We start from the raw sequence: 20,517 nt of genomic DNA, 5'->3' as shown, positions 1-20,517 counted from the left end.
AGCCCACATCTCAATAGTTGGTCCAGTCTCTAGTCTGTAGGCTATTGCGTCTTCCAAGGCAGATTCCTGTGCGTCAAGGCATGGAGAGAGCTTGCGCAACAACTCATGCTCCAAAACGGTCTCTCCCTTTTATGAACGCGGAATCTCAGCGCGGAAATGAGGCGCACAGTAAAACCTATCATATGGAGTAAATAAACACTGCTGCTGCTGTATATGTATGGATTAACCCACACCCTTTCTTACGCATTTCGGAAAGTGAACACTTGATGCACAATATATGATCCACAGTGGATGACGGCTCTGATGTGTGGCGAACCTATATAGTAGTTGGACAGACTGGCTTTACGCACAAGAGGAAAAACCAACTGCTTCACTGACTGGACCCAACATCAGGTCCATACTGACGATCAAATATGCGCGTAATTGAAATACACTGGCGAGGTGTCCCATGCGTCGCCATCGGGATAATAATAACATTGTCGTAATGTTCAACACTTCGGAAGTCGAACTCACATTTCACAAGAGAGAGGATCTTTCCGAAGTTACCAATGGCACTCTGCGCCTTTTCTACAACGTCCTCGCCACAATCGCTCCCACAACCATGTGGAACGAGTCGTGCGGGGAGCAGCTACTTGATTTCGGCAGGCCGGAGAAGATCATCATTGGAGTGATGTTGGCGATCATCACGGCGGTCACAGTGATGGGGAACACGTTGGTGGTCATAGCGGTGTGCGTGGTGAAGAAATTAAGGCAACCTTCAAACTATCTCCTGGTCTCCTTGGCTGTGGCGGATTTGTCAGTTGCCATCGTTGTGATGCCCTTTGTAATCGTGACGGACCTGACTGGGGGCAAGTGGCTTTTTGGAGAGGTGTTCTGCAACATTTTCATCGCGATGGATGTAATGTGCTGCACAGCCTCTATCATGACCCTGTGTGTGATCAGCGTTGACAGGTAAAGGAGTTAAGAAGTCTACTTGAGCTGAAAAAGGCTATGTGAATGCCCAGAATTAAAACATTTGCACATTGCATTTGCTCATTGCACATCACACAACATACCTTTTTTTATTTTTATTTTTATTAATTTTTTTAGAACTGTACATAGCCATTTTGTTATTTAAATTTATATAGTATAAGATAGCATCCTGTTATCTGCACTGCACACTTTTTAGAACTGTAGTCATCTTTATTTTAGTCATATTTTATCTTATTTTATTCTTATTCTTATTCTATGCTAATAATGTTATTGTATTTATATTATTGGAAGCTGCTATGGTCGAGGGACCACAACAAATAGAATTGCACTCTTTCTTTGCTGTAATCTGAATCTGAATCTCAGATTACACGTTTATTTCAATATAGTCGAATAAATTACAGTTGCATTTCAAAGAAACCACTGAATAGTTGGATGCACCCTATTATAGCTTTATGTTTTCTGATATGTCACCGAAGTGCTATTAACCGTCTGTAGTGTGATATGTGAAAGGGTTATTAACCTTCTGTAGTGTGGTAGTGAAAGGGTTAAACAGCTGCTGTGCAGGTGAATGCTGGGACCCTGTGACATGTCCTGTGCGGTCAAGTGGCCACTGGATCAGAAAATGAATAAGCAGACTGCAATTAATTTATTCACTTATTAATTTGGTTAAACAAGAACGTAGCAATTATTGTGCGTCATTACGCATTCTGGTTCAGTAGTTATCGAGCTATTTATAAGTGCTACATTTGTTCTTTTCACGATTTGCACTTCATACTACTGTACATATAGAGGCGTCACACCTGGTACAAGCAGACCATTACAGATGCTAAATGCAGTGTAGGAAGTGAACCTTTGATTTATCATACATCATCTGTCCACTCTTGAGATAAATCAACTAGATTATGATTAGCTCATGTCATTATAAAAACAGATTATCACACAAAGTCACACTCATTTGGCTATTTTATATGTGCACATTGTTCATGTCATTTCATGTGGCAATCAAACAGGCTCCCTGCATCCGGCAAAGGAAAGAACTAACAGGCATATACTGCCAGTTCCTCCGCTGGACATCCATGAATATGATGATAATAACATATCAACAACATAAGAGATGATTCATAAGGTCAGGCTCAGGGGAGTTTTGCTCACCAACCAACCTTGATACTATGCCAGCAGTTTTTTATGAGAAAAAAACACTTGTTCATCTCCAAACATGGTTTTGGTCTACATCCAAAATGTGGAAAATAGTGAGGGGGTGTTATGGGCTGCACGCTGCCCTCCATCCAGATTCCATTTCTATCTGGTGAGCAAACTAAGCATATACTGTACGTATACTGTAGTCTCATTGCTCAGAATGATAGACCTGGGCTCCATGCCAGTAATCGCGGTCAGTTTTAAAACCTCAGGGTATAGGTTTGCTGCACGGATGCTTTATGCTTCCAGCAACGCCTTTCTTCACGCCTTTCTTCGCACTCACAGTTCCACACATTCACACCTGGGAGCTGCCCGGTATACAGCCACAGTCTGGATGTTGGCCACTGAGCAGCTCTTTGGAGCAGTTAGATGGGTTAAGTGCCTTGCTTAAGGGACACTTCCAGTGGGGGAGGCGAGCGGGCATTATACTCACTCACTTCCCCTAATACATTTTCCCAGCTGGTTCCCGGGGGGATCGAACGAGTGGCATTTCGGTTACAAGCCAGCTTCTCTAACCTTTTAGAGACCACTGTTGCCCGAAATTGTGTAAAATGAACTGCACTGTTTGTGCAAAAAGACAGATTTGAATTCTTCCCAGTTCCCCTGTAATCCAGACTGAAATACATTCAAGTGATCAATATCACTGTTCTGCCTCAGGAGCCACACACAATGAAGACAAAGGCTGATTGTGGGAACTGTGATCGGATTATATTTCCCCCTGTTTGGTCATAAGGCCTTATTAGCTCATTACATTGAGCCTATAATTATTCATGGTGCCTGACCTGGCTTCACTCAACAAGAGAGGCGTTTCTGTGTGCCTGACGAGCTAATGCTGTTACAGGAGGAACAGGAACACTGATATGACACTGTGATAAATTGTTATTGCCCAGAATGGTTGGATTACTGTTATGTATGGACCTGTTGAGTCATCAACAGGTTTCCCCCCCGGCTGTGGGAAAGAGGTGAGTTGAGAGAGTGAGCAAGTGAGTGGCTTGTCAAGTGTCGCTGAAATCACAGGGACAGCAGAGGAGATGGATGGATTGTTTAGTGTACACTGTACAGTTGATGGTTATTCACCCTCCAGTAAACTCATTACCTGGCATTTCATGGAGCATATGAGTCATGAACTATACAATAGTTAATAGCGTACAGTGTTTTAAAGGGTGGGTGACCTCAGCAATTACACAGGGAGGAAACCACGTGTCAGGCTTTAAGCAATCAATGCTTAATATCAAGGATGTAAGGGCTGCACCATTGATGTTGACCTCTTTGAGCTGGATGATTATGAAAGAGGTGTGCTTCAGGAAGGGAAGTTATTTTATAACAGATTTTTACTAACCAAGCATGGGAGAGGAGGCAGAATATTTGGTTTAATATATATACTAAACATACTAACCTGGAATTTTGTAATGAAATTAAATATCATGAAATATTTGACCACTGCAACTATACTGCACATTTTTGGTGTCTTATAAACCCATGAGGGTTTGGCACTTTGTGTGCATGACATAAAAATAAAAGAAAACCATCAATGATCATCAATCAATGCACCCTGGACTGTTAACATGTCAAAGGAGACATGAATAAACCATGGTAATGTGTTACAACATACTTTGCTTTGAAGGACACACACCAGGCAAGCCAGTCAGAGTAATAGATAAAAACAAAAAACAAAAAACATCAGCATTTGCTTTGCTCTTTTATGATCAGTCTTGAATTGAACAAAGGAATGTGTTTTGCTTCATATTTGTTAGAGAGGAAACAGAGGAGATTATTGATTTGGATGGGAATGGTGAGTTAGAGAAATTAAGAGTTTTTAGGACAAATTGGTGTGTTGTGTTCCCAGTGCGAAACATCACACAGCCCCTAATTCTAACCTTAACCATAACCATTACCCTAACCTAAACATGACCATACCCTAACCCTAAACTTAACCATAGTGTCAATAACCACAAAAGCCACAGAGAAGCTCCAGTGCGACAACCTGGGAAAATGGCTTTTTGCGGTTCGTAGGAAATGCTATTCAAAATTCACTGGGCAAATGCTACAAATCCCTTGTGAGAATATCCTGTGGATAAAAATATGAATGTATCACAAATTCATGCAGAGTTGCAAAGCACTATAGGTAGGCTAATCACAAACAGCCACTGACTCCTGGCCACCAGTCTACCTACCAGCCAGCCAATCATATACAATGTTTCCATATTTCCACCCCCCAGGGGTATAGTGCGACATAATATGGGATATGCCATTATTTCCCGCCAACTCTGGTTCACTTCGTTCAGCAAACACAGATAGATAGGTACGTTTGGCGGTTTCATCTTTGAAGCTCTACGCCGACTCATATAACTGGAGACCCTCTTTGCGCCGCCCCTGTGCCTCAAATAGATCCGCTATCAACTCTATCTTTAATCTTTCAAAATGTTCAGTTGCTATCGCTATTAGCTCTATCTTTAATTTTTCAAAATTTACAGTTGCTATTGCATGCACTCATCTGTGTTTCACTACACACATGAGTGCATGCTTACCAACTGTCCGTCTGCAACACTACTATCACCAACATCTAAGAAGGGAGATCCCCCCTTGAATGGCCCTTCTAAGGTTTCTCTCCTCCACACTGCCTGTGGAGCTTTTTTCCCTATTGTTAGGTTTTAGTGAGTTTTTCCTTACCTTCGCGTGGGGTATGTCTGGGAGTGCTTGCATTCTTTCATTTATTTGCATTCATCTAAAAATTTTTTGGACCTTATGGTGTTCTTGTTCTGTTCTTGACTTATTGTTATGTTGTCTTCTTGACTTGTTTAAAGAAGACCTGTACGGCCCATGGGGACATTAACGTGTGTTGTCGGGCCCTATAAATAAATTTGATTTGATTTGATTTTAGATACATTCATATTATTATTATTTTTTTATCCACTTTTTCTCCTCTTTTTAAAATTTTTTCTCCCATCCCAATTCCACTGTGCCAATTCTTCCCTCCCCTGTCTTGAACGTTGCTCGCATATGCCTCCCACTGGCCGGTTGTAGGGAGGATAGAAGCCTTGCATCACGTGTCCCCCTCCGATACACGAGGAGGCAGCCTGTCACATCTTTTCACCTGCCAGCGCGGAATCTCATTGGCGAGGTGTAACGTGTGGGAGGCTCACACTACCCCCGCCATTTCCTGTCTCTGCTGTGCAGGCGTCCCCCAACCGACCTGTAGGAGTCGTTGTCCACAACGTCCAGATTACCACCCATCGACTTCCACCCGCTAACTCTGCCAATTGAGTTAGTATGACGGCCGGCCCAAGCCGGAGGCAACGCCGACAGCCGGAGTCGAACCCGGTGTCTCTTGCGTTGGTGACCAGCGCAATGTCCGCTGCGCCACCCAGCCGCCATATACATTCATATTTATGATATCATTAGCTCTTTGCTTCAAAGCTAGCTCTGTGGGTAACCAGGGAGACCTGAAAGAGCATCCTCCACTGAACCTTCTCATGTACACAACTTAAGCATACGTTCAAGCAGGGCAGGTGGCGAGACTCTGCTCTTATCCACGAGAAGGTCAACGACGAGGCTCCTCATTCGTATCCACTATGTAACTGGAAGTGCAATGGGGTGCCCAGGCCCTGTAACAAGTAACAGACCGAAACTACTTTTCCTGGGACCTCACTTGCACTACTTCATGTTTTTTCGGCAATTCTAAGGAAGGATATGAGACGTGTCCCTTAGGTGAAAACCTGACGACGGGACACGAAGAGGGCCGCGATGCCGCCATGCGAAGGTCCTCCGCGCTGATCCCTGCCTTCAGCGCGACTGACACAGAAACAGCCTGAGTAACATGCTGTCTGACTGACTGTGGTGGAGTCAGACCAACACAGAAAGAGGCTACCTTTCCAGGCAGCGTGTATATTTTCCCTAACGTACTTTCACTTCCGCGTTCGGGATGCGCGATCTGATTGGCCACTGACGTTTCTCTCAGTGCCAATCGCGTGATGCCTAGTTCTACAATGGTTAAGCTTGGCGACTCTTTCGTAGTTGGTTAAGGTTAGAGTTTGTCTTAGAGCAGGGCGATAGACCACCAGCCCTGATTCCAAACTCTAACCGTAACCAACTTCGAAAGAGTCGCCTAAGCTTAACCAGTGATAGAACTAGGCGTTAGCTAGCTAGCAGGCTGTTAGAGGCAGAAATAGGTGTAACGCGATTGGCGCAGAGGGAAATGTCAGTGGCCAATCAGATCGCGCATCCCGAACGCGGAAGTGAAAGTCCGTCAGGGAAAATATACACGCTTCCAGGCATTTCAATACTCTTTCACCTTCTCGCCAATTCTAACACAGACCGCGAGAAGGAAGGAGATGACATGTCCCTTAGGTGAAAACCTGACGAAGGGACAGGGAGAGGACCATGTTGCTCTAATACAAATGTCCCCCTACACCGATCCCTGCATTCAGTGGAGCTGACACAGTGACAGATTGAGTATAGTACAGTCTGACTGATGGGGAGACTGGAATAGGCCAGATTAATCACAACCTGAAATATGGTGAGCTAACCTCTTTTTCAGAAAAAGGCTCCCCTGTGACAGACAGGCAGCTGTTTTGTCCTGCGTATGCTCTTGAGTGTGTCTCATGTAGCATGACGGAGCACAGGCAGAACACAGCAAATGCATCCTTCTCTTATTATTATTATAATATTATTATTATTATTATTATTATTATTATTATTATTATTATTATTATTATTATTATTATTATTATTATTATTATTATTATTATTATGACGAGGATGTTTTACAAAGGTCGGTTCAGGTTTCAGCATTGCACTGCTCCAGTCATCCCTAATTACAGTACGATCAGCAGAGATACCGATAAGTCACTCACTCTCTTGGCAGAAGTCACCACTAGGGGAAGTGCTGACTTCAAGGATAAAATCCCCATGGGCTCGAACTGAGTCTCTCTGTCATTGCTTTCAGCACTGTGGAGTGTGGACAGATCCCATTTGGGGGCTGCCTCTTTGTGCGCTGGAGAAATCTCTTCACCAGTGGGTTGCTGAAGACTCTCTGCAAACCTTCAAGTTCCGTGGCAGGCATAAATAGCGCAAGCGTAGACCTTAATGCCTGGTCATGAGTAAGTAGCTCTAGTAGAAAAAAAGCAAGAATATGATTCACCTTACATGACAGGGGGTCCACACATTCTTCATCACACATCGCTTCTTGAACAAGCGAGACAGATCGACTCGACCCTGGCACATTGAGTTGTGAAAATGACATTGGGCGACGGCCCATAGCTACTCAGCATCTGCCTCTTCTGGGGCAGACTAGAGGAGTGGCTGTCTCAGAGTAGGCAGCTGTACTATCTCCCTATGACTTGGGAGAAGCAGGTGCCACTCTGCCACTCTGCCGCTCTTGTCCCACTGATTGCAGCGTCGATTTCAGCTCAGCCCCCAGCCGTTTCTTGTCTTCCTCTGCTTTGGCCAGCTTCTCCATCATCTCACGCCAGTCTCCCCTAAACAGCAAGCTGTAGAAGGTGGCGCTGATCAGGAGGTCACGTTCTCTTGCACTGTAAAAAAATTATGTTTTTTCATGGGAAATTCACTGTATTATTTTACAGATTACTTTTGTTTTTCTACTTTAAGTGTAAATGCCATAAAAATACAGTAAATTACCTTTTATCAAAATATTAACCATTAAATAAAGGTTGTAATCTGTAAATGTATTTTATTTTACTGTAATTTGACAGTAAGTATTTGGCAACCATTGATTCCAGACATTTTTGTTGCAGCTTTCTTTCTTACAGTGATGGTTTTGTGGGGCTGAGAAGAGGCAACGCTGCAGGATAATAGTGTTGGCTCTGTCTCATCCCAGAGCAACATCCTGCACCTTGGCGAGGGAGGGGAGGTCGCGTTTCTGTGCAACTGCGTTTCTCCTGTCCTCACCCATCAGCTTCATGGGGTGCGTACGCGATGTGACACAGAAGCGGGTCAGGCTGCAGTGGAGCCCATTTTGTTTACCAGCTACACCAGTTGCGTGCAAGTCATGTTCTTGTAGAGCAACAGGGATACAATTTCCAACATGGATTTCATATTTTGGACGTATGCCAGAGCTTATCAAATTATAATATTTCAATATATTCACAATGATGGCATCTCTTGGGTTTGTATCTACTTTCAAAGCTTGGTGGTACAAAGGTTGTAAAGTTTTAATTATGGATACAGAGGCTTGGCTCCATATTACAGTATGTGAAAGAATTATGGCATGCATAATGTGCTATCTTGCATTGCCTTCGGTACAGTGAAGCTGGGAGTCTATTTATTCACTTCATAATCACTTGGAATACTCTTTTCAAAGCATTTTTATGTAGTGCGTAGAGGGTGAGAAAAGAGACCACTCATGCAACAAAATATACATAAAAATAGAATGTCCTGCCAGCGAGGGTCGACGGGGGATGCTTGGCTGGTATGGTCGGGTACCGAACTCTGTACTTTACTACCGACCGAATTACGTCAGTACTACCGAGTACCGATTCACGTTAGATCAATCGGTGCCACATTTCGGTACCTAAGACCAGCCCATTTAGAAAATAATCAGAATTCCAATGACGCACAATTGTCATTTCATAATAGACACAGACCAGCGAGGACCTTCAGTGACGCGCAATTGTCATTTCATAATAGACATAGACCAGCGCGTACCTTACATTTTAGAAGCCATGACATCTAGCTCTTAAGCCCTGCCACTGCCAGCCCTGACAACTCCTCTCACGATTGATTGATTTATTGAAAACTTTATTAACAGATTGCAGAATGGGTACAGTACAGTACAGCTCAATACATACAATTGTTAAGGGGATGCAGACCAGAGAAAGACTTTCGTCTTGTTTACATCAGGGTCCCCCATTTTCAATTCATCGTAACATATATGACATACAGATAGACAGTACTGCTACATCTATACATTTATGACATACCAGATTTGCAAATACAGTACTGTTTGTGATACGAAAAGAGTCCAGAAAAGAAGTATATACATTTGACGTAGAAACTGTACATTGGAGGAGGTTGGGTAGGTGGGGGGGGGGGGGGGTACTGTACATTGGAGGAGGTTGGGTAGGAGTGGGGGGGAGGAGGTGGGGTGGGTGGGGGACACTGTACAACTGTACAAGCAACACTGTACATTGGAATATTGACAAGACCATACTTGGTCATTTTTACTGTACATTGGAGGGGGTTGTGTTAGGACATTTACAGGGGCCAGTTTCGAATTGCAGTCTCCCGTAGGTGTTTTTTTAGAGTGTTTTTGAAAGTGGGTAGTGATTCACATTCCTTTACAGCTTTGGGTAGTGCGTTCCACATTGATGTGGCATAATTGCGAAACGTGTTTAGTCCCTTGTTTGAGCCGAATCTGGGTTTAACATGATTTGTGGAGCTCCCTCTGGTGTTGTGATCGTGGTATTCACTGACCTTTGGGAAGTATTTTGACATGTACATGGGTACCTTGGTCGTGTAGTGTATCTTGTAGACCAGGCCCATTGCAAGTTGCTGTACTCTGTCGTCTACTCTAAGCCATACTAGGTTGTCAAAGTGGGCAGGGGTGAGGTGGGTTCTAGGAGTAAGGTCAAGCACTAGTCTGACCAGTTTGTTTTGAGATGTTTGTAATTTTGTTTTTAGCGCCTTTGAGGTGCTTTGGTACCATGAGGTGCAAGCATAGTCGTAGTACCCTTGAATGATTGCTCCTGCCAGAGTCTTCGGGGTATTCTTGTTTACCAGTGAGGAGATCCGGTACAAGAATCGCGTTCGTTGGTTGACTTTTTTTATTACATTGGATGCCATTTTGTCACAGGAAAGATTTGCCTCTAGGATTGAACCCAGGTAGGTAATATCTTCTTTCCTTGTGACAATATTGTCACCCACTGTAACTGAGAAGCCGTCGGTCTTGCTGAGTTTGTTATTTGAACCGAAGAGAATGGACTCTAAGCTAAGCTAAACTAACCCTGGAAATGCTCACATGCACAGCTGATAAATACGTTTAGGTAAGTAGCCAAACGTTACACTATAAAAACGAACTGGATAGTTGATGCTAATAAACATTTAACTTCATTAGCTGAAATATTCTAAAATCATTAAGTCTGCTATAAGCCATTCTTCCTTTCTCTGTTAGTGTGTGTGCGCCCATCTAGGCTGGTAAAGCTATGCCTCCTAAAGTGTGCAAACGGAAGTACAGGACGTACCGGCTACAGGCTTTCCGGTTTCGACAAAACAATTATAGAAACGTGTGAAGTGCACAATATTTCCTCGTTTAAGCCACTGCAACGGCTTTGCCTGAAGAATTTACTACATGACCGGGACGTTCTAGCTTGTTTGCCGACAGGATTCGGGAAAAGTTTGGTCAGTTCGGAGGCAGCTTCCAGGGGAAGTACATACACCAGAAATTCACACTTTCGGCCGTAGTGCTTTACCAGTCTTTATCTCACGGAGGAGATCAAACTGGGAACGAGGTTAGCGCTCGTCCCATCTCTAGTCTTTGGAAAGACCAGATGAGGTTGGAGGAGTTTGATAGTATTTACTGAGGCTGGCCAGATAATGTTGATATTTAAACAAAAAAAAACTTTATTATTTATTATAATTATAATACATAATAAATGTGTATGCAACATAAAAAAAATGGTTGGAGGAACGGTTTGGGAGAGGGAGGTAGGGAGGGGTTTTTAGTTTGTGTGGTGTGATAACAATGTTGAAATTTAGACTTTAGTTTAGTTTTACAACTGAAATAAAAATGTTGTTATTACAAAGAGAGTAAAGTACCGGAAAAAGGTACAGTCGGGTTCAAATGTGAACGGTACCCAACCCTATTGGCTGGTCATCCAGATGGGAAATCAGCCAGGATGGCCGCATGAGCTTGGGAGGTCCACTGAGCTCAGTCGCTATAATGCTCAGACCACTCAGCACTCTGTCCTGCTGCTGACAGTGTTTCGCTGTCAGAGGATGACAAACTCTCCTTGCCCGAGCGGCTCTCTTCATCAGACACATGTTCCTCGCTGGCAGGAGGTCCAGCAGTCTGTAGCTCAGAGTCCTCTTCTGTTGTGACATCTTGACAGGTGTTGGCAACTTCAGATCCGCCCCATGCTTGTTCCAGACCAAGACAGATGATGCAGCAGAATCCATGGCTGTTGCATGGATTCAACAAACCGCATCCACGGCTCAGGGGCACATATCCTCTTGCAGAATTGTAGGCCATTTATGGAGTTTGCTGAATGGAAATTAATCAGAGTCGGTGGGAAATGTATGGCATTACTATAATACCCTTGGTGTGTGGAATTATGCAAAATAATATACAGTGTACAGTATATGATTGGCAGTCTATGGTAGACTATCGCGCAGTGTAGAGCGGTCGTCTGGTAATCGGAAGGTTCCATGTCCGATTCCCGCTCCTCCTGGGCAGCGTGTTTCGAAGTGTCCTTGAACAAGAAACTTAACCCCTAACTAACTGCTCCCGATGAGCAGGTTGGCACCTCGCATGGTCGCCTCCGCCTTCGGTGTGAATGTATGAGTGAATATGAGGAACAAAATTGTAAAGCGCTTTGGATAAAAGTGATATATAAATGCAGCCATTTACCATTTTATTTAGACTGGTGTCGTCGTGGATGCAGGAGGAGATAATTCACTCGTCAATAGTTGGTCGTTACAAATTGATTAGGTCTAATCGGAGATTTGGCTTGAGAAGACCCAACCCGGGGTGTGGGGGGGGGGGGGTGGCATAATGAGCGCTCAGATCCATAGTATACATCGATATTTATACATGACAGCAAGGGGTGGGTCCAGGTGATCAGGTGACCAGGTTATACCGGAAGGGGGGGGGGGGGTGTTAGGGAAGCTGGGGGCTTTATGTGAGACTGATTGATTAGGGGACAAAGGGATTGATCAAGGGGGACGGGTAGACAGGACGTGGGTATTGGAGAACAGTAGGCTGACTATAGTATGTGTGGGGTGGGGGTATTGATATGGGAGAATTTCCATACCAGTGATCTGATACCAAGTGCGATACAAAATGTCAGATAGCAAGTGCAAGGAAGATTGGATTGGATTGATAATCGGTATCAGCTGATAATTCATATTTAGTATTCAGATTCAGTACAGTATTGGCACTGAAGAAGTAGCATCAGTGCATCAGTTACTTGCTGCCTTTTAGGATTCCGAAAAGCTCACACTCTAAAACCAAGACATCCCCTTTGATAATGCGGGCCATTACAGATATAATACAACCAGCTATGAGCATTGATCAGACATGCTTTTAAAATGTTTATTATTATTTCTATTATTTTCTATTGGGGCTATGTGGTCCCTGTGGACCATTCACATGAAGGGTCTACGTGTCCTTCTGCTGCACTGGCTATTGCCTGTCAGTGTGAGTGTTCCTTCAGTGGAGAGATTACAGTATATTATGCACTATGTGGACTGTGAGGGAGAGAACCACTGAGTCCCTGTGGTAGAAGATCAGTGGGGTTGAATGATCCAACCTGTGGCTCTGACAGGGTATGAAGGATAGTTAGGGAAACATGGGCCACTCAGCTGGAACTAATCTTTGACATTTCCAACGACATCGGTTGCTATCCCTGTGTCTGTGTGTATCCATTAGTGTGCATGTGTGTGTGTGCATGTGTTCCTTCATACCTCTCACTGGTTGAGGGTTGATTACCTTGATATGGAATTGGTATGTGCAAGTACTACAGTTATGGCGTTAACCTCTTAAGCCCTAGCCATATTTTCAGAAAATTCGTCTAAAAATACATACCTAAGTAAATGGAATATTGCTCCACATCTACAAGGTCCATTTGCATGTTCTTGGTATCTAGGGACATCTATGAATCTCAGGGAATGTATACTGGAAATACTGTGTCTGTTACTAGGCTTGAGTAAATTGTAATGAACCAAAAGAGAATATAATACAAAAAAAATATCTTTTCATCTCTGATGGTGAATAACACGATGCTAATATTGACCAGACGTGAAAGATCATTCAGCACCTTCTTGAGATTAAGTGTACAAGAAATCTAAGCAAATGAATAAAGGGCAGATGATTTACATGTTTTTTTGTAGATACAGTACTGAATTTTAACATCCGGACACATGCTATTTGAAATATGAATACCAGGCCTATAAATTACCTTATTATGGCCAAGTCACACATCTAGGGATCGGGCCAAATCTCCAGGCAGGGGGATGCACCAGGACAGAGGCAGGGAGACAGGAGAGAGGCAGGGAGACAGGAGAGAGGCAGGGAGACAGGAGAGAGGCAGGGAGACAGGAGAGAGGCAGGGAGACAGGAGAGAGGCAGGGAGACAGGAGAGAGGAGGGGAGACAGGAGAGAGGCAGGGAGACAGGAGAGAGGCAGGGAGACAGGAGAGAGGCAGGGAGACAGGAGAGAGGCAGGGAGACAGGAGAGAGGCAGGGAGACAGGAGAGAGGCAGGGAGACAGGAGAGAGGCAGGGAGACAGGAGAGAGGAGGGGAGACAAGAGAGAGGCAGGGAGACAGGAGAGAGGCAGGGAGACAGGAGAGAGGAGGGGAGACAGGAGAGAGGCAGGGAGACAGGAGAGAGGCAGGGAGACAGGAGAGAGGATGGGAGACAGGAGAGAGGCAGGGAGACAGGAGAGAGGCAGGGAGACAGGAGAGAGGCAGGGAGACAGGAGAGAGGCAGGGAGACAGGAGAGAGGCAGGGAGACAGGAGAGATGAGGGGAGATAGGAGAGAGGCAGGGAGACAGGAGAGAGGCAGGGAGACAGGAGAGAGGAGGGGAGACAGGAGAGAGGCAGGGAGACAGGAGAGAGGCAGGGAGACAGGAGAGAGGCAGGTAGACAGGAGAGAGGCAGGGAGACAGGAGAGAGGCAGGGAGACAGGAGAGAGGCAGGGAGACAGGAGAGAGGCAGGGAGACAGGAGAGAGGAGGGGAGACAGGAGAGAGGCAGGGAGACAGGAGAGAGGCAGGGAGACAGGAGAGAGGAGGGGAGACAGGAGAGAGGCAGGGAGACAGGAGAGAGGAGGGAGACAGGAGAGAGGCAGGGAGACAGGAGAGAGGCAGGGAGACAGGAGAGAGGAGGGGAGACAGGAGAGAGGAGGGGAGACAGGAGAGAGGAGGGGAGACAGGAGAGAGGAGGGGAGACAGGAGAGAGGAGGGGAGACAGGAGAGAGGAGGGAGACAGGAGAGAGGAGGGGAGACAGGAGAGAGGAGGGAGACAGGAGAGAGGAGGGGAGACAGGAGAGAGGCAGGGAGACAGGAGAGAGGAGGGGAGACAGGAGAGAGGAGGGGAGACAGGAAAGAGGAGGGGAGACAGGAGAGAGGCAGGGAGACAGGAGAGAGGCAGGGAGACAGGAGAGAGGAGGGGAGACAGGAGAGAGGAGGGGAGACAGGAGAGAGGAGGGGAGACAGGAGAGAGGCAGGGAGACAGGAGAGATGAGGGGAGACAGGAGAGAGGCAGGGAGACAGGAGAGAGGCAGGGAGACAGGAGAGAGGAGGGGAGACAGGAGAGAGGCAGGGAGACAGGAGAGAGGCAGGGAGACAGGAGAGAGGAGGGGAGACAGGAGAGAGGCAGGGAGACAGGAGAGAGGAGGGGAGACAGGAGAGAGGCAGGGAGACAGGAGAGAGGCAGGGAGACAGGAGAGAGGCAGGGAGACAGGAGAGAGGAGGGGAGACAGGAGAGAGGCAGGGAGACAGGAGAGAGGCAGGGAGACAGGAGAGAGGAGGGGAGACAGGAGAGAGGCAGGGAGACAGGAGAGAGGCAGGGAGACAGGAGAGAGGAGGGAGACAGGAGAGAGGCAGGGAGACAGGAGTGAGGCAGGGAGACAGGAGAGAGGCAGGGAGACAGGAGAGAGGAGGGGAGACAAGAGAGAGGCAGGGAGACAGGAGAGAGGCAGGGAGACAGGAGAGAGGCAGGGAGACAGGAGAGAGGCAGGGAGACAGGAGAGAGGCAGGGAGACAGGAGAGAGGAGGGGAGACAAGAGAGAGGCAGGGAGACAGGAGAGAGGCAGGGAGACAGGAGAGAGGAGGGGAGACAGGAGAGAGGAGGGGAGACAGGAGAGAGGCAGGGAGACAGGAGAGAGGAGGGGAGACAGGAGAGAGGAGGGGAGACAGGAGAGAGGAGGGGAGACAGGAGAGAGGCAGGGAGACAGGAGAGAGGAGGGGAGACAGGAGAGAGTCAGGGAGACAGGAGAGAGGAGGGGAGACAGGAGAGAGGCAGGGAGACAGGAGATAGGAGGGGAGACAGGAGAGAGGCAGGGAGACAGGAGAGAGGCAGGGAGACAGGAGAGAGGCAGGGAGACAGGAGAGAGGCAGGGAGACAGGAGAGAGGCAGGGAGACAGGAGAGAGGCAGGGAGACAGGAGAGAGGCAGGGAGACAGGAGAGAGGCAGGGAGACAGGAGAGAGGCAGGGAGACAGGAGAGAGGAGGGGAGACAGGAGAGAGGCAGGGAGACAGGAGAGAGGCAGGGAGACAGGAGAGAGGCAGGGAGACAGGAGAGAGGCAGGGAGACAGGAGTGAGGAGGGGAGACAGGAGAGAGGCAGGGAGACAGGAGAGAGGCAGGGAGACAGGAGAGAGGCAGGGAGACATGAGAGAGGCAGGGAGACAGGAGAGAGGCAGGGAGACAGGAGAGAGGAGGGGAGACAGGAGAGAGTCAGGGAGACAGGAGAGAGGCAGGGAGACAGGAGAGAGGAGGGGAGACAGGAGAGAGGCAGGGAGACAGGAGAGAGGCAGGGAGACAGGAGAGAGGCAGGGAGACAGGAGAGAGGCAGGGAGACATGAGAGAGGCAGGGAGACAGGAGAGAGGAGGGGAGACAGGAGAGAGGCAGGGAGACAGGAGAGAGGCAGGGAGACAGGAGAGAGTCAGGGAGACAGGAGAGAGGAGGGGAGACAGGAGAGAGGCAGGGAGACAGGAGAGAGGAGGGGAGACAGGAGAGAGGAGGGGAGACAGGAGAGAGGCAGGGAGACAGGAGAGAGGAGGGGAGACAGGAGAGAGGCAGGGAGACAGGAGAGAGGCAGGGAGACAGGAGAGAGGAGGGGAGACAGGAGAGAGTCAGGGAGACAGGAGAGAGGCAGGGAGACAGGAGAGAGGAGGGGAGACAGGAGAGAGGCAGGGAGACAGGAGAGAGGCAGGGAGACAGGAGAGAGGCAGGGAGACAGGAGAGAGGCAGGGAGACAGGAGAGATGAGGGGAGACAGGAGAGAGGAGGGGAGACAGGAGAGAGGCAGGGAGACAGGAGAGAGGAGGGGAGACAGGAGAGAGGAGGGGAGACAGGAGAGAGGCAGGGAGACAGGAGAGAGGCAGGTAGACAGGAGAGAGGCAGGGAGACAGGAGAGAGGCAGGGAGACAGGAGAGAGGCAGGGAGACAGGAGAGAGGAGGGGAGACAGGAGAGAGTCAGGGAGACAGGAGAGAGGAGGGGAGACAGGACAGAGGAGGGGAGACAGGAGAGAGTCAGGGAGACAGGAGAGAGGCAGGGAGACAGGAGAGAGGCAGGGAGACAGGAGAGAGGAGGGGAGACAGGAGAGAGGCAGGGAGACAGGAGAGAGGCAGGGAGACAGGAGAGAGGAGGGGAGACAGGAGAGAGGAGGGGAGACAGGAGAGAGTCAGGGAGACAGGAGAGAGGCAGGGAGACAGGAGAGAGGCAGGGAGACAGGAGAGAGGCAGGGAGACAGGAGAGAGGCAGGGAGACAGGAGAGAGGAGGGGAGACAGGAGAGAGGCAGGGAGACAGGAGAGAGGCAGGGAGACAGGAGAGAGGCAGGGAGACAGGAGAGAGGAGGGGAGACAGGAAAGAGGCAGGGAGACAGGAGAGAGGCAGGGAGACAGGAGAGAGGAGGGGAGACAGGAGAGAGGCAGGGAGACAGGAGAGAGGCAGGGAGACAGGAGAGAGGCAGGGAGACAGGAGAGAGGCAGGGAGACAGGAGAGAGGAGGGGAGACAGGAGAGAGGAGGGGAGACAGGAGAGAGGAGGGGAGACAGGAGAGAGGAGGGGAGACAGGAGAGAGGCAGGGAGACAGGAGTGAGGAGGGGAGACAGGAGAGAGGAGGGGAGACAGGAGAGAGGAGGGGAGACAGGAGAGAGGCAGGGAGACAGGACAGAGGCAGGGAGACAGGAGAGAGGCAGGGAGACAGGAGAGAGGAGGGGAGACAGGAGAGAGGAGGGGAGACAGGAGAGAGGAGGGGAGACAGGAGAGAGGAGGGGAGACAGGAGAGAGGAGGGGAGACAGGAGAGAGGAGGGGAGACAGGAGAGAGGAGGGGAGACAGGAGAGAGGCAGGGAGACAGGACAGAGGCAGGGAGACAGGAGAGAGGCAGGGAGACAGGAAAGAGGCAGGGAGACAGGAGAGAGGCAGGGAGACAGGAGAGAGGCAGGGAGACAGGAGAGAGGCAGGGAGACAGGAGAGAGGAGGGGAGACAGGAGAGAGGCAGGGAGACAGGAGAGAGGCAGGGAGACAGGAGAGAGGAGGGGAGACAGGAGAGAGGCAGGGAGACAGGAGAGAGGAGGGGAGACAGGAGAGAGGCAGGGAGACAGGAGAGAGGCAGGGAGACAGGAGAGAGGCAGGGAGACAGGAGAGAGGCAGGGAGACAGGAGAGAGGCAGGGAGACAGGAGAGAGGCAGGGAGACAGGAGAGAGGAGGGGAGACAGGAGAGAGGCAGGGAGACAGGAGAGAGGAGGGGAGACAGGAGAGAGGCAGGGAGACAGGAGAGAGGAGGGGAGACAGGAGAGATGCAGGGAGACAGGAGAGAGGAGGGGAGACAGGAGAGAGGAGGGGAGACAGGAGAGAGGCAGGGAGACAGGAGAGAGGCAGGGAGACAGGAGAGAGGCAGGGAGACAGGAGAGAGGCAGGGAGACAGGAGAGAGGCAGGGAGACAGGAGAGAGGCAGGGAGACAGGAGAGAGGAGGGGAGACAGGAGAGAGGCAGGGAGACAGGAGAGAGGAGGGGAGACAGGAGAGAGGCAGGGAGACAGGAGAGAGGCAGGGAGACAGGAGAGAGGCAGGGAGACAGGAGATAGGAGGGGAGACAGGAGAGAGGAGGGGAGACAGGAGAGAGGCAGGGAGACAGGAGAGAGGCAGGGACACTACACTTACCTTTGGCTGCCTACTTACCTATCCGCCGGTTTCTGACTCAATGCACTGAGATTTCTATGAACTCATATGTATTCATATGACACTTAATCAACACTTAAAATCATTGGTAAACAAACGTAGTGCAGAAAATAATATACACTTTGACTGCTGTTTTGACAGAGTTAGGGTCTTTACTCTTGGCTACATTCAAAAAAGAAACGCAACATTAATTAATACGTTCTGTATTCATTTATGTTTGGCGTGATATCTATATCGTACCGGTACCGGAGCGCTCTGGCTTGAGGGGTTAAAAAAGCCATACTTGAGTGGGAGCTTAAAGCTGCAGTGTGGTAAATAGGCACCCTGTGGCCGTGAGAGGTAACTGCAACTTCTTTAAACACAGCCGATAAGGGATAATGGCAGTATCTTCAAGCGAGGTAACCATGGTCAGACACTGTTTTACAATCAATAGAGCACATTCTATGCTCTAGAAATAGCAACCTTTTATGGATTTCGCAGCGTCGGTCGCGCATGACTGGAAGTGCTTGTATGGGCAATTTGGGCATGGCTGTTAGGAGGATTTTCTCTTGTTCCATCCAACTCTTTTCTCATGAAAATGTTACATAGTGCAGGTTTAACCAGCTCAGCTACCCCAAATTAATCGTATCTACGGCACTAATCTACAAGTGTATCTGAACAGCTGCTCTCCTCTGCCACCGGTGGCACTGGCATAGGGGTGGGCGATATGACGATATTAAATACATATCGGGTACAGTTCATAAACTATACACTTTTTAAACGTATCATGGATATCGGGATGTTTCTCACAATCCCTCATGTCAGTTTATAAGCCTATACCCTGGCACGTTACCAAGCGGAGCATCTGGGAGAATAAGCCATTTTTATCATCAGGGATTTTTATTTTTATTAATTTATTTGTCTATTTTTGATGGGGCTCATGCACATGCACACACCCAAATTGGGAGCCGGATATCTCCATAATAATGCACCCCCTGGCCTCTTCATTCCCCAAATTATAACATTCCAAAAAAGATCCACTGTTTACAAAAATAAAAATAAATTGTGGATATAGGAGAACGGAAGAGCTTGACATAGCAAGAGTCAAGTCCTCATTGCAATTGGAAAATACACTGCAGCCTTCGTCTCACTGAATGGGTGCTAATGACGCCAACATCATATTTTAGCCCTGAGACAGTGCCCAGCCTCACATAGTTGGGGTGGGAATCGCCAGAGACCTCACGATACGACACTATCGCGATATTTGCGTCACGATACGATAGTATCGCGATATATTTAGCTGAGTATTGCGATTTTTTTTTATATATATTCTTTTTTTGATCAAATTTAATTTATTACCTTTTTTCAACTGCAAACCAAAGTAAAACTTTGTCAACATGTTTTATCTAATAAAATAAAGTTCAGGCTGTTCATCTCACTTCAATAATTTTTATTGCAGAACATGGTCTTTTCTCAAGCAGACAGATGTAAACACTGTAATCTGTGTTGCATGTACCTGACAAACTGAATGACTTGTATTACAGTCATATTCCAACTTAACTGAATGCACATGTGTGTGTGTGGGGACTACTACAGGTATTGAAATTAACAATGCAACTTCCTTATAATTTTTTTTATTTAAATTTTTTAATGAATAGTTAAATATCGATACTTGGTGTCCCTGTATCGATACAGTATCACCACGCAAAGTATCGCGATACTACTACGTATCGTTTTTCCCCCCCACCCCTAGTGTCCAGCCTCACATAGGCCACCTGATCATAATGCATGCCTTCCTGGGCACTTAGATGGCACCTGGATTAGCCTTGCTGACCGGCCTTTCTGACGTACCACTGTGGAACTGGGCCCCTGAAAGCCTGGTTAGTTAACACTTTAACTGCCGAAAACGCCGGAACTCGTCATTCCCCGCCATGCTCAAGTTGCCGAGGACGCCGTATCTCGTCTTTGATATCAATATTTCAAAAATCTGTGATCGAAATCATATTTCCGTTCTGGAGCCTTGACACACAGTGCTGATCTCCTCTCAACCCTCTAGCGGTTCAAGAGCGCCATCTGGTGGCCGATCGGCAGATCGAAACCGGATATCAACCTTTGAACCGGCAGGACTCACTCCATATGGGGTCCGGGCACTCGCTATCGTTAGAGAGACTCTGTCTTCACACAGTGAACATCGATCGGTGGAAATAACTCGAAAAAACAACATGATTTGGACGTATATACTATTATACAACCTGGAAATAGATCGGGCATTTCAACATCCCATAATC

General features: G+C 47.8%; 1 protein-coding gene across 1 annotated transcript in view; it reads left to right on the top strand.

Annotated features, from left to right (window-relative positions):
• Nucleotides 1-484: 484 nt before the first annotated feature.
• The window catches only part of htr7c (5-hydroxytryptamine (serotonin) receptor 7c), a gene marked incomplete at both ends in the record, with an annotated part of 122,155 nt that continues 102,122 nt past the window's right edge, over nt 485-20,517 (top strand). Inside the window, one exon of the mRNA XM_084308127.1 lies at nt 485-951. Coding sequence (XP_084164253.1) covers nt 485-951 — 467 coding nt within the window. The remainder of the gene's footprint in view (nt 952-20,517) is intronic.

Source organism: Notolepis coatsorum (assembly GCF_963971535.1).
Source record: "Notolepis coatsorum genome assembly, chromosome: 2".
Taxonomy (NCBI): Eukaryota; Metazoa; Chordata; class Actinopteri; order Aulopiformes; family Paralepididae; genus Notolepis; species Notolepis coatsorum.
Note: the sequence above shows the minus strand (reverse complement) of the source record. Positions and strands in the feature narration are given on the sequence as shown.